The following is a 13,534-nucleotide window of genomic DNA, read 5'->3' as shown; positions in this document are numbered from 1 at the left end:
AGAGAGAGAGAGGCGGGGGGAGCACACCAGTGCATCGTTCTGATACATGCAAGGCTGGGGACTGAACTCGGGACCTCAGAACTGACCTTAACTATCTCAGCCACTCATCTGTTGTGGGCACCTGGGTTGCTTCCAGGTTTTAGCTATTACAAATTGTGCTGCTGTGAACAGAAGTGCACACATGACCTTATCTATTTAGTGTAGAAGAGGGCATAGCCTTGTGTGGACAAGATGATTCCCTCCAGAACTTAAGCATATTTTTCATTCATTCATTCATTCATTCACTCAACAAACACTTATTAAGCATCTACTATGTGCTGGTTACTAGGGACATAGCTCTGCTTAAAAATGGTTATGGGCATTGTTTCCCCAGCATCCGAGGCCCAGAATGGAGGGGAAATGTGGATTGACTGACTAACAGTTGGGGCCTGGAGATCCAGGCGGGAGATAGCTCAGCGTGTAGAACGCACGGCATGCAGAGTATGAGGTCTTGGGCTCAAGCCCAGGCTCGAACCGTATGACAGCATCCTGGCTGACACTGGGGAAGCTCCACAGTACAAAGTGGTGTTGCTGCAGTGTCTATCCCCCTCTCTCTTTCTCTCTTTTTCCCAAAATAAAGAAACTAGTAGGGGCCGAGAAATAGCTCACCTGATAGGGTGCATACCTCCCATTGCAAGAGGCCCCAGGTTCAGGTTTGAGGCCCAGCACTCAGCATGGATGGTGGAATGGTCTGCCTCTCTCTCTCTCTCTCTCTCTGCCTCTCCACCTCTCCACCTGTCTGTCTCTGAAATGTATTTAAGTTTTTTTCCCCCTATTTTTTATTTGAGAGGAGAAGAGGAGCTAGAGAGACCTGCAGACCTTCTTCACTGCCTGTGAAGCATCCCTGCTCCAGGTGGAGAGCGGGGGCTTGAACCCTGACCCTTTCAAGGGTCCTTTTGCATAGTACTATGTGCGCTTAACTGGGTGTACCACTACTCCTCGGCCCCTTTAGTTTTAAGATTTACTTATTGACATGGGAGACAGGGAGAGAGAGAACCACCGTGTTACTCTGGACCGTGCAGCTCTGGGGATCAAACTCGAGACCTGGTGCTCTTAAGCCCAATACTGTAGCCACTGCGCCACTCCCCAGGCCACAAGAAAGAGATGCTCTTCCCAGTATCTTAAGAGCACACAGGAGAACAAGGAGCACACAAGCACCAGCCAAGAAGGACCTAGTGGCTGGAGGGAAACACTAGCATTTGCTTAGAGGGTGTTTTTCGAACTGGGTGAGCCTGGGTGAGCTTTGAGGACACTACAACTGCTGGAAGCAAAAGACAAAGCTTGTCTGAGGAGAGGCTCTGGAGGCCACACTTCCAAGCAAGGGCGACCTAGAAACAGACTGCCTTGGGGACCGCAAGCAACAGGACCTGTTCTGAGTCTTGGCACAAAGCAGCCTACACACTGGGTTTCGACCCGAATCTCCCAACTAGCTGTAACTACAAACCCCCAAGCCACACTGTACTTAAATGGGGTGCAAGCTGGTGGCCCTCCCTGATGCCTCCCAGAAGCCAGCCAGCTTTTGCTGGGGAAACACCACTACCATCCCAGCCTCAGTGACTCCACAGATGTGCTCCAAGGTGCAGGAGTAGCTCCCAGTTGAAAATCACTAAACAGAGTGGGGTGGTAGCGCAGTGGGTTAACCACACGTGGCTCGAAGTGCAAGGACCAGCGTAAGGATCCCGGTTCGAGCCCCCCAGCTCCCCACTTGCAGTGGGTCCCTTCACAGGCGGTGAAGCAGGTCTGCAGGTGTCAATCTTTCTCTCCCCCTCTCTGTCTTCCCCTCCTCTCTCCATTTCTCTCTGTCCTATCCAACAATGACGACATCAATAACAACAACAATAACTACAATAATTAAAAACAACAAGGGCAACAAAAGGGAATAATTTTTTTTTAAATCACTAAGGGGGTCAGGTGGTAGCGCAGAGGGTTAAGCCACGTGGCACAAGCGCAAGGATCGGCATAAGGATCCCGGTTCGAGCCCCTGGCTCCCCACCTGCAGGGGAGTCGCCTCACAGGTGGTGAAGCAGGTCTGTAGGTGTCTATCTTTCTCTCCCCCTCTCTGTCTTCCCCTCGTCTCTCCATTTCTCTCTGTCCTATCTAACGACGATGACATCAGTAACAATAACTACAACAACAATTTTAAAAAAAGGGCAACAAAAGGGAAAATAAATAAATATATTTTTAAAAAAATCAATCAACCTAGCAATAAAAGAAAAAGAGAAGGGCCAAGTACGGTGCTCGCTTTACCACTCTGAAGACCCAGGTCTCCGCCCCCACCCGCCATACGGGGCTGCCATGCAGGAGGGAAGCTTTGTGAGCAGTGGGTCAGTGTTGTGGTGTCTCTCCTTGTCTATCTCCCTCTGTCTCTAACCCCTATCTGGAATAAAAGAAGAAAAAACAAACAAAAAAAACTGAGTCTACCAGGAGAAAGATAACACAGAGAGAGAGAGAGATAACACAGTTCCAGTCGCATTTTATCTCTGTGGGCCCCTGAATTTGAGGATTATTGTTTCATGTATTCTTCAGTCTTTTTTCTGGAATGCACACATCCCTATATTACCTAGATTTTAGCAACTTGTTTATTTTCATAAAAGAGACCAGAGCACTGCTCATCTCTGGCAGATGGTAGTGGGGGTTGGCGGGGCACTGAACCTGGGACCTCTGACTTAGCGCTATCTCCTCTGCTCCTGTGTGTGTAGCTGTTGTTTGCTTTGAGAGAGAGAAAGAGAAGCAGAACCAGGGCATCCCTCTGGCACATGCAATACTGCTGATCAAACCCAGGACCTCATGCTTGAGAGTCCAGCACTTTATCTACTGCGCCACCTCCTGGAATATTAGATGTGCTGTTTTTAAGCAGGACCTTAATCACAGTGGTAGTACGGTCCCTGTTTAATTTAACCAAGTGGATAAATATCTCTTCTCCCTCCCTCCGTTGGGTATTTGAGAGGCTGTTTCCTCACCCGTAACTGGAGACGATGATAGAATCCACCTCCTCCTCCGAGGGCTGTGGTGTGGGTGGGAGTGGAGCTCGTGAGCCATTGTGAAGTTGCCGAGAGCTCCGCTGGCACCAGGGCCCTCACCTCTTCCTGGGGACTGCTGGGACCCATCTACGTGGGGCCAGGGCACCCGAGGCTTCTCATAGGAGAAAGCAGCCGCCACACTGTGCCACTTCTGTTTCTCCTGCAGCACTGTGACGCGGCCAGGTCACACCTCCCAGGCCTGGTCCCTGGCCCTGAGTTCTACTGGGTCTCTTCTGGGAAACCGTTCATCACAAGGGCATCACCTGAGTGTGCTGCTGTGTGGCTCCTGACACCTCATCTGTGTTTGGGGTGCAGCCATTCCCTCATACGTGACCTCATTTTCCCTCCTCCACCTCCTCCTCCTTTTAACTATGTTTTGTTCGTTTTGTTTTATTTTAATGAAAGAGAAAGCCCAGAGCACTGCTCAGCTCTGGCTGTTGGTGGTGCAGGAGAATGAACCTGGGACTTTGAAGCCTCAGGCAGGAAAGTCTTTTTGCAGAACTATTATGCTGTCTCTGTCCTTCCTTTTATTTGTTTATTTCTTTATAATCTTTTAATATTTATTTATTTTCCCTTTTGTTGCCCTTGTTTTTATTGTTGTTGTAGTTAGTGTTGTTGTTATTGATGTCGTCGTTGTTAGACAGGACAGAGAGAAATGGAGAGAGAACAGGAAGACAGAGAGGGGAAGACCTGCATCACCACCTGTGAAGCAACTCCCCTGCAGGTGGGGAGCCAGTTTGAGCCCCTGGGGTCCTTACACCGGTCCTTGTGCTTTGTGCCACCTGTGCTTAACCCTCTGCGCTACCGCCCGACTCCCCCATTTACTTATTTTTTATATTTATTCTGGATAAAGACAGGAATTTAGAGGGAAGGGGGAGATACAGAGGGAAAACGACAGACACCTGTGGCCCTGCTTTACCAACTGTGAAGCTTCCCCCTGAAGGTGGGAACTGGGGGCTTGAGCCTGGGTCCTAGCACTCAGCTAACATGTGCACTCAGCAAGATGCACCACTGCCCAGTCTCTCTTCATTTTTTTTAATATAAAGTTTTTTTCTCTTCTTTTTTAAATATATATTTATTGGATAGAAGTAGAAATTGAGAGGGCATGGGGAGACAGAGACGGAGAAAGACGAACACCTTCAGGCGTGTTGCAGGGCTCGTTAAGCTCCCACTACACACACACATAGGTAGGGACTGGGGGCTTGAACCCAGACCCTTGTAGAGGGTAATATTTGTCCTCGACTAGATGAGCCACCACCTTCCTTTTCCTCACTTTTTTCTTTCTTTTTTACTTTTTAAATTTTATTTATTTATTTATTTATTTGATAGAAACAGCCAGAAGTCGAGAAGGAATGGGGTAATAGAGAGGGAGAGAGACAGACACCTGCAGTATTACTTCATCACCCATGAACCTTTCCCCCTGCAGGTGGGGACCAGGGGCTTCTTGAACTTGGGTCCTTGTGCGTTGTAACATGTGCGCTCAACCAGGTGCATCACCACCTGCCCCCACCCCCCTTTTCTTTCTTCCTCTCCTTCCTTCCTTCCTTCCTTCCTTCCTTCCTTCCTTCCTTCATTCCCATGGCTTTGCCCAATGCTCCAAGGTATTTTTTTCACTTATTCGTTTATTTGTTCATCCATCCATCCATCCATCCATCCATTCGGACACTATAGTACCAGAGATTGCCCCAATTCCATGGCACCTCCCATTTGGTATTGGGCTCCAGCCTGGGCTTCAAACGTGGCCGGGCACACGCCCTACCCAGAGAGCTGTCTGCTGGGGTCACGGACTCATTTCCTCATCCTCCACCTCCCCCAAGGAGGAAACTGCAGGTCAGAGAGGGCCAAGGGCTCGCCCCAAACCACACCCACAAGCCAGGACACCAAGCAGGTGCAGCTGTGCTCAGCCCTCAAGGTGGGACACCGGGGCTGCCGAGAACTCGCTACCTTGTAGCTTACCCAGTGGAGCGCTGGGTTCAAAGGAGAACCACCATGTGGGAGCACTCTGCGAAGGGAGTGGTGGAGTGTTGCTGTGGTGTATCTCACCCTCTGTGTGGGAAAAGAAAAGATGGAGGGTGTGGGGGGAGTCAGGCATTGGCGCCCCAGGTTAAGCACACATAACACGAAGTGCAAGGACCCATGCAAGGATCCCAGTTCCAGCCCCTGGCTCCCCACCTGCAGGGAGGGTCACTTCACAGCAGTGAAGCAGGTCTGCAGGAGTTTATCTTTCTCTCTCCTTCTCTACACCTCTCTCCTCTCTCAATTTCTCTCTGTCTTATCCAATTTAAAAAAAAAATAATAAAGGCCGCCGAGAGGAGTGGATTCATAGTGCTGGCACGGAGCCTCAACAAGAAACCTGGAGGCAAAAAGAAAGATGGGAAGAAAGGGGAGATAAAGACTAGCAAAATAGCTCACTTGGATCATGCTTTGCTCTGTCATGAGAGGGACCCAGGTTCAAGCCCAGCCCCCACTGCATTGGAGAGAGCTTTAGTGCTCTGGTATCTCTCCCTCTCTGCCTCCCTCTCTCATTTTTTATATCTAGAAAAGTCAGCCCGGAGTGGTGACGTTCCAGTGACAATGAGAAACAAAAACCCACGCTGGGCTTCTCTCACTGTGAGTCAGCCTGTGCTCTGATGGGAGGTTGTAGCACTTCCTTTCTTTAACTAAATACATGTCCTGCTTCAAGTGCAGCTGGGAATCAGGCTTCTTCTCATTTCTCAAAATCAAACCCACATTGCACCTTTGGTATGTGTCTGTGTTTAAAAAAGGAAAAAAAACATAGATTTATTTATCAGTGTGTTTTGCCCCCACCTCACTGGAGAACTGTCTGTCTGTCTCCTTCTGCCTGTCTGTGTATCTATCTGAAAAAGTCAGTCCAGAACTCTGAAGCTCCAGTAACAACAAAATAAGAAAGAAAAGTGACACCGAGGGGACTAGGCAGTGGCACACCCAGCTGAGAGTACACATTCCCTTGCTTGAGGACTTGGTTTGGAGCCCCTGCTCCCCACCTGCAGGGGGCAAGCTTCCCAAGAGATGAAACACATTTTCAGGTGTCTCTCCTCTCCTCTTTATCTCCCATCCCCTCTCAATTTCTCTCTGTCCTATCAAATGAAAATAGAAGGCGGAGGTAGATAGCATAAGGGTTATGCAAAGAGACTCTGCTTGAACTGCTTAAGGTTCCAAAGTCCCAGATTCAACCCCCCCACACACACACCACCATAAATCAGAGCTGAGTAGTGCTAAAAAAATAGACATACATTGCAGTTGCACAGATATGCGGGGTGGGGGGGGGGAGCTTTAAAGGCGGTGAAGCAGGGCTGCGGTGTCTCTTCCTCTCTGTCCCCCTTCCCTCTCAACTTCTGTCTCTATCCAAAATAAAACAAAATAGAATTAGAAAAAAGTGTGGTCCGGGAGGTAGCACAGTGGATAAAGCATTGGACTCTCAAGCGTGAGGTCCTGAGTTCAGTCCCCAGCAGCACATGTACCAGAGTGATGTCTGGTTTTTTCTCTTTTTTATTTCTCTCCTATCTTTTTCATGAATAAGTAAATAAATTCTTTAAAAATTTTTTTTTTTTTTTAAATCTCAAGAGTGGTCCGGGAGGTGGCGCAGTTGTAAATCTTTGGACTCTCAAGCATGAGGTCCCGAGTTTGATTCCCGGCAGCACATGTGCCAGAGTGATGTCCGGTTCTTTCTGTCTTTCTCCTAAATAAATAAGATCTTAAAAAAAAAAAACTCAAGAAAAAAGTGACACCAGGAACCCATGAAATCTTGAGTACCCATGAAATCAATACTGAAAATACATAAAGAAATCAATTCATTAATTAAATAAAATTACTTTCAACTATAGCTGAAGGACTTGAGATGGGGTAGGGCCTGAGGGTAGCCCCACCTTGGATCCGGGGCCTCCTGGCTCTCCCTGCCTCCTGTTGGCCACCCCCCATCTCAGGGGTGATGGGAAAAGAGCCGGTGTGTGGCTCGTGCTGACCCCCCTCCCATGGCGGCCCACAGGGACAGCATGGACAGCGTGAAGCAGAGCGCCGCCCTGTGCCTGCTGCGGCTCTACAAGGCCTCGCCCGACCTGGTGCCCATGGGCGAGTGGACGGCCCGCGTGGTGCACCTGCTCAACGACCAGCACATGGTGAGCGCAGGCCACCCCAGCCCTGCCGGTCCTGCCCCTCATGAGCCCTCACTCCCAGCTGAGCCTACGACTCCCCAACTTCCCTGCTTCTCCCTTGGGTGTTCGGGGGGCCTCCGTCTGCCCTGACCCCTCCTGAATACCCAAGCCCACCAATTTTCTTGATTCCCACCTGGCTACCCAGACTCCCACCATCTGCCTTGACCCTTCCCGGACACCTGAGACTCCCCTGCCTCTGACCCTGCCTTCACCCAGGCACCGAAAGGCCTTGGTCTAAGGTCGTTACCTCTATCCTGACAGCCACCTGGTTACCTGTGGCTCCTGTGTAGTGTCCTCTCCCTAGCCACTGGCCCCTCCGGAAGCCCCAGTCTGTGTCTCACACCCAGAGTTTGCTTATAGTTCACACCTTCTGGCCGGCACAAGCAGAACCCCCTGCCCCTGCCCCCAGACGCCCTCTGCGTAGCCCAGCTCTAGGATCTGCTCTGCAGCCTGGACTGAAGCCCCTCCCCACACTCCCTCTGTCTGTCCCTGCAGGGCGTGGTCACAGCCGCTGTCAGTCTCATCACCTGCCTCTGCAAAAAGAACCCAGATGACTTCAAGACCTGCATCTCCCTGGCGGTGTCTCGCCTGAGCCGTGTGCGTGAGCTTTCCTGCTGGCTTTTGGGGGTGACCCCCCCCAGACCAGCACTTGCCTGCCCCCTCCTCCCAAAGGCAGCCCATCCCCATCCTGGCTCTGGCCCTGAGCCAGCTGCACCCCAGCTTGGCCATTTTCTGCCTGTATAGCCCCGGGCAGGTGGCCACCTCTCTCTGGGCCTCGTTAAGCTGCACAGTGAGCGCCCTGGGGTTCATACCAACTACACCTCAGTAGAGGCAAGTGTCAGAACGGTGGCACCCAGGAAGTGGGAGCCTCCCCACACCCTCTCTGTCACTCCCTCTGGTCCCTCTGTCTCCCTACATTCTTCCCATCTCCCACTTTTGCCCCGGTCCTGGGAACACACCCCAAGGCAGGCGGCACTGGGGACTCGGATGAGTCAGATTGAGCTGAGTAAGACCAGAGCTGGAGTCGGACTGGAGCTGTGCAGTTTGCGGGGGTCGGGCGGTAGCGCAGCGGGTTAAGCACACATGGCGCAAGGCTCAGAGACTGGCTTAGGGATCCTGGTTCGAGCCCCCGGCTCCCCAGCTGCAGGGGGTCGCTTCACAGGCAATGAAGCAGGTCTGCAGGTATCTATCTTTCTCTCCCCCCTCTGTCTTCCCCTCTTCTCTCCATTTCTCTCTGTCCTATCCAACAACGAACAACATCAACAACAACAATAATAACCACAACAAGGGCAACAAAAAGGAGAAAAGGAAAAAATGGTCTCCAGGAGCAGTGGATTCATGATGGAAGCACGGAGCCCCAGCAATAACCCTGGAGGCAAAAAAAAAAAAAAAAAGAGCAGCTTGCACCCTCACGAGCAGAGGCCCAGAGTCTCAACAAGACACCAGCCTGTACGAATCCACTGCTCCTGGCAGCCATCTTTTTCTCCATCATTGTTGTTACTGTTGTTGTTGAATAGGACAGAGAAATGGAGAGAGGAGGGGAAGACAGAGAGGGGGAGAGAAAGACAGACACCTGCAGACCTGCTTCACCACTTGTGAAGTGACCCCTCCCCCCCTCCGCAGGTGGGGATCCAGGGGGCTCATACCGGGATCCTTGAGCCCGTCTTTGCATTTCACACCATATGGGCTTAACCTGCTGTGCTACTGCTACCGCATGGCCCCCTATTTATTTATTTTTAATGAAAGAGAGAGACAAAGAGACAGACCAGAGCACTGTTCAGCTCTGGCTTCTGTTGGTGCTGGGGATTGAACCTGGCACCTCAGAGCCCCTCAGGCATGAAAGGCTTTTGCATAACTACTGGGCTGTTTCCCCAGCCACCACCCCCCCCTTTTTTTTTTATTTCAATGTGGTACCAGGGAATGAAATCAAGTTCTCACACATGTATGATGCCCCTGAGTGGCCTTGTGGGCCTGTTGGTTATTCTTTTTTTTAACTAGGACACTGCTCAGCTCTGGCTTATGGTGGTGCTAGGAGTTGAACCTGGGACCTCAGAACCTTAGGCACGAGAGTCTTTTGCAGAAACATCATGCTGTCTCCCCAGCCCTATCCCACACTTTTTTGAGAGAGCAAGCAAGACAGGAGAGACACTACGGCACTGCTCCACTATCTGTGGAGGGCCCCCCTTGGTGCTGTCCATGGTGCTCTCACGTGGTGCTTGGGCACAAATCCAGCACATGGCAAAGTGGGCATTTTACCCACTAAGCTGTCTCCTGACCTTATAATCATTTTTCTTTACTTTTTTTTTTTTGTTTTTGGTGGGGGTAGTGGGTGCATTCTTCAGGGTGCAAAGCATACACTCTACCATTGATCTCTGTCCCCAGCCCCCTCCAGTCACTTTTTCATTCATTTCATCCACACATCTGGGTTCTGCCATGTGCCAGGCTGATGGTGAAGACACAGATATGGCATCGAGTCTGGTGGCAGTGCTTTCTGCAGATGGGGTCTTGAAGGTTGAGTAGAAGTTTGTCATAAGGAGAAAGAAACAGTCTCACACTGGTTTTTTTGTTTGCTTGTTTGTTTTTCATGAGAAAGGAGGAGCAAGAGAGAATCGGAGCGTCATTTGGCATGTGATGATGCTGGAGATCGAACTCACACTTAAATGTCCAATGCTGTATCCACCAAGCCACCTCCTGAGCCAACAGCCTCACTTTTTTCAAAAAATGACTTGCCCTGCTGTCCCCCTGAACCTAACTTGCCTCTGACCATGTATTTCTTTTCTTTTCTTTCTTTCTTTCTTGGCCAAGGCTTCCACCCTTCTCCCTCCCTGAGTCTTGGGTTCCCGCTCAGAAAGATCTCTCCCAGTAGCAGCGCCCCTCGGGCCTTGCAGCCTGGCCATAGCACCCCACACCTCACTCCTCTTCTACCCCCACCCCCCAGATCGTGTCCTCCGCCTCCACCGACCTCCAGGACTATACCTACTACTTCGTGCCTGCACCCTGGCTGTCAGTGAAGCTCCTGCGGCTGCTCCAGTGTTACCCACCGCCAGGTACCGTCCATCCTACTGGTGCTGCGATCTGGGGCCCCCCCACCCACAAGCCAGGGGCTGGGGGGTCTGGACCTGTGTCAGGAGTTCTCTGGCACACAGCAGGGACAGCCCTAAGCTGGGCCCACCTGGGGGGCTACCAGCGTGTTTTTCAGGAGGGGAAGTACTGGGGGGGGGGGGTCAGTGGAGCTCATACCCTGTAGAGCACAAAAGAATCGGGGGGCCAGGTGGTGGCGCACCTGGTTAAGCACACGTGCTACAGTGGACAAGGACCTGGGTTCGAGCCCCCTGTTCCCACCTACAGGGGGAAAGCTTTGCGAGTGGTGAAGCAGGTCTGCAGGTGTCTCTCTGTCTCTTTCCCTCTCTAGCTTCCCTCCTCTTAATTTCTGGCTGTCTCTATCCAATAAATAAAGATGCTAAAAAAAAAAACAAAAAAAGTCAGAGAAGGGTCTGGGAGGTAGCACAGTCAGTAGCCAGAGCTGAACAGTCTGGTCAAAAACAAGACACACCGTGGGCTAAGAGCTAGCACTGATAGAGCACACACTTTAACATGCCTAAGGACCCGGATTCAAACCCCTGGCCACGTGGGAGCACCATGCAAAGGGGAAGAAGTTTCAGGAATGTGGAGCTATGCTCTGGTGTTTTTCCTCCCTCTGCCTCTCTACCCTTGTTTCTTTTCTTCTATCTAAAAGAGTCTACTGGGAGTGGTGGAATTGTGTAAACTTAAAACCCCTGGGGGAAAGAAAAAAATAGCTGACAGCAAAAAAGAGAGTCAGACAGACAGAAAGGAGAGACACCACAATCCTGGAGCTTCCCCCAGCACACTGACACATCCATTACAGAAGGGGAAACTGAGGCTCACAGGATGGAGCCTTTGCCCAGTGGGGTCAGAGCAGAGAGCCCAGGTCTGGAGGTTAGGCCTCTGTCAGTCTCCTGCCACCTGCCTGGTCCTTCACGGATCCTGCCAGGATGGCAGAGCTGACAGGGCACGGCCTTCGCTCCCCAGAGGACGCAGCTGTGAAGGGGCGGCTGGTGGAGTGTCTGGAGACTGTGCTCAACAAGGCACAGGAGCCTCCCAAGTCCAAGAAGGTCCAGCATTCCAATGCCAAGAATGCTATCCTCTTCGAGACCATCAGCCTCATCATCCACTATGACAGGTGGGCACCAGCATGTGGGGCAGAAGGCCCAAGCCCTGGGTCTGAGGGAGGAGGGGCTGGGGGACTTCTAGGTCCCAGGGAGGAGGGGCTGGGAGACCCCTGGGTCTGAGGGAGGAGGGGTTTGGGGACCCCTGGATCTGAGGTAAAAGGTGACTGAGGCTCTGGTGCCCTGGGTCTTTGAGAAGTCTTTGCATCAAAACTTCTCGGTGGGAAGAGAATGAGTGTGCGCCCTGACTTGGTCATCAGACCTGAGCTATTTTCTGGGTCCTGGGGCAGCCCACGAGATAGTGCAGGGGCTAAAGTGTTGGGCTAAAGTGTTGGCATGCGGTTGCTTCCAAGTTCTGTCCTGAGTATGGAATGTGCCCGTGTGATCCTTTGGTTCTGGTTCTGGTTCTGGTTCTGGTTCTTGTCCTCTCCTCTCCCCTCCCCTCCCCTCCCCTCCCCTCCCCTCCCCTCCCCTCCCCTCCCCTCCCCTCTCCTCTCCTCTCTCTCTCTCTCTCTCTCTCTCTGGGTCTGGGAGACAGCTGACCCAGGTCACCTGGTGGTATGTACCTCACTATGCACAGGGTCATAGGTTTGAGCACCATAGCACCCAGGGAGGTTCCACAGATGGTGAAGCAATACTGTGGCTCCTTGCCCTCTCTTTCTGAAACTTAAAAAAAGAAAAGAATGAAAAACTTGTCCTGGGAGCTGTGGAATGTGCTTGCACAAAACCACGGCACTGAAAATAAACTTAAAAAAAATTTTTTTTTTTTTTATAAGACCCGAGTGAGCAATAGACAGGATTGGGACTAGGGAGAAAGCACTGTGGTTTGTGCACCAGACTTCCATACTGGCCCCAGAGATCCCAGGTTCAATCCCTTACGAACTCTGGTGTCTCTCTCTTATTCAAATAAAATAATAAGTGATCTGGGGAGGAGGTAGATATGCAAAGAGGTGGTTATGCAATGAGACTCTCATGCCTAAGGCTCCAAAGTCCCAGGTTCAATCCTTCGCACCATCATAAGCCAGAGCTGAGCAGTGCTTTGGGAAGGAAAAAATGATGATGATGATGATGATGATGATGATGATGGTGATAGACTTCAAAATAGCTCATTTGGATAGTCCACTGTGTTGCTACATATACCACCCAGGTTCCAGCCTGGCCCCCACTTCCTTGAAGGAAGCTTTCTTGAGATGGCCAGTCTCTCTCTCTCTTTGCTTTTTTGCCTTCAGAGTTCGCTGGGCCTCAGTGCCTGTACTATGAATCCGCTGGTCGAGATCATTTTTTTCTTCTTATTTAATTCTTTTTATTTTATTCAATAGGGCAAAGAGAAGTCGAGGGGCGATGACAGAGAGGGACACTTAGGAAGCAGGGCTCAGATCAGGGTCTCTGTGCAGGTTCTTGTAGTTAGTGCTACATACTCTTTTTTTTTTCTTTTTTTCAAAATTCTTTCCAGAAATTAATGTTTTTTTATATTTTATTTGTTTATTAATGAGAAAGATAGGAAGAGAGAGAGAAAGAACCAGACATCACTCTGGTACATGTGCTGCCAGGAATTGAACTCAGGACCTCATGCTTGAGAGTCCAATGCTTTATCCACTGTGCCATCTCCTGGGCCACATCTTTTTTTTTTTTTCTTAAACTTTTTTTTTTTTTTTTTAACCCGAGCACTGATCAGCTTTGGCTTATGGTAGTGTAGAGAATTGAACCAGGACTTCAGAGCCTCAGGCATGACAGTCTGTTTGCATAACCATTATGCTAGCTACCGCTGCCCCAGTTCTATATACTTTTTAAAAAATATTTATTTATTCCCTTTTGTTGCCGTTGTTGTTATTGATGTCGTTAGGACAAAGAGAGATGGGGAGGGGAGAGGAGGAGAGAAAGATAGACACCTGCAGACCTGCTTCACCACCTGGGAAGCAAACAAACCCCTTGCAAGTGGGGAGCTGGGGGCTAGAAACGGGATCCTTACGCCAGCCCTTGCACTTTGCGCAACATGCGCTTAACCCGCTGCGCTACCACCTGACTCCTAGCACTATATACTCTTAACTGGGTGCGCCACTGCCTGGTCCCTGTTTCTTTCTCTCTCTCTCTCTCTCTCTCTCTCTCCATATACATC

At 50.6% G+C, this 13,534-nt stretch overlaps 1 protein-coding gene across 3 annotated transcripts in view; it reads left to right on the top strand.

The window, feature by feature from the left end:
* The window catches only part of AP2A1 (adaptor related protein complex 2 subunit alpha 1), a 44,771-nt gene that overhangs the window by 22,330 nt on the left and 8,907 nt on the right, over window positions 1–13,534 (top strand). For all 3 annotated transcript variants that reach the window (XM_060173551.1, XM_060173542.1, XM_060173534.1), the window contains 4 exons: window positions 7,066–7,195; window positions 7,727–7,828; window positions 10,170–10,278; window positions 11,282–11,432. In XM_060173551.1, coding sequence (XP_060029534.1) covers window positions 7,073–7,195; window positions 7,727–7,828; window positions 10,170–10,278; window positions 11,282–11,432 — 485 coding nt within the window. In that variant the 5' untranslated portion in view covers window positions 7,066–7,072. The remainder of the gene's footprint in view (window positions 1–7,065; window positions 7,196–7,726; window positions 7,829–10,169; window positions 10,279–11,281; window positions 11,433–13,534) is intronic.

Source organism: Erinaceus europaeus, chromosome 2 (genome assembly GCF_950295315.1).
Source record: "Erinaceus europaeus chromosome 2, mEriEur2.1, whole genome shotgun sequence".
In the NCBI taxonomy this organism is placed as follows: domain Eukaryota; kingdom Metazoa; phylum Chordata; class Mammalia; order Eulipotyphla; family Erinaceidae; genus Erinaceus; species Erinaceus europaeus.
Note: the sequence above shows the minus strand (reverse complement) of the source record. Positions and strands in the feature narration are given on the sequence as shown.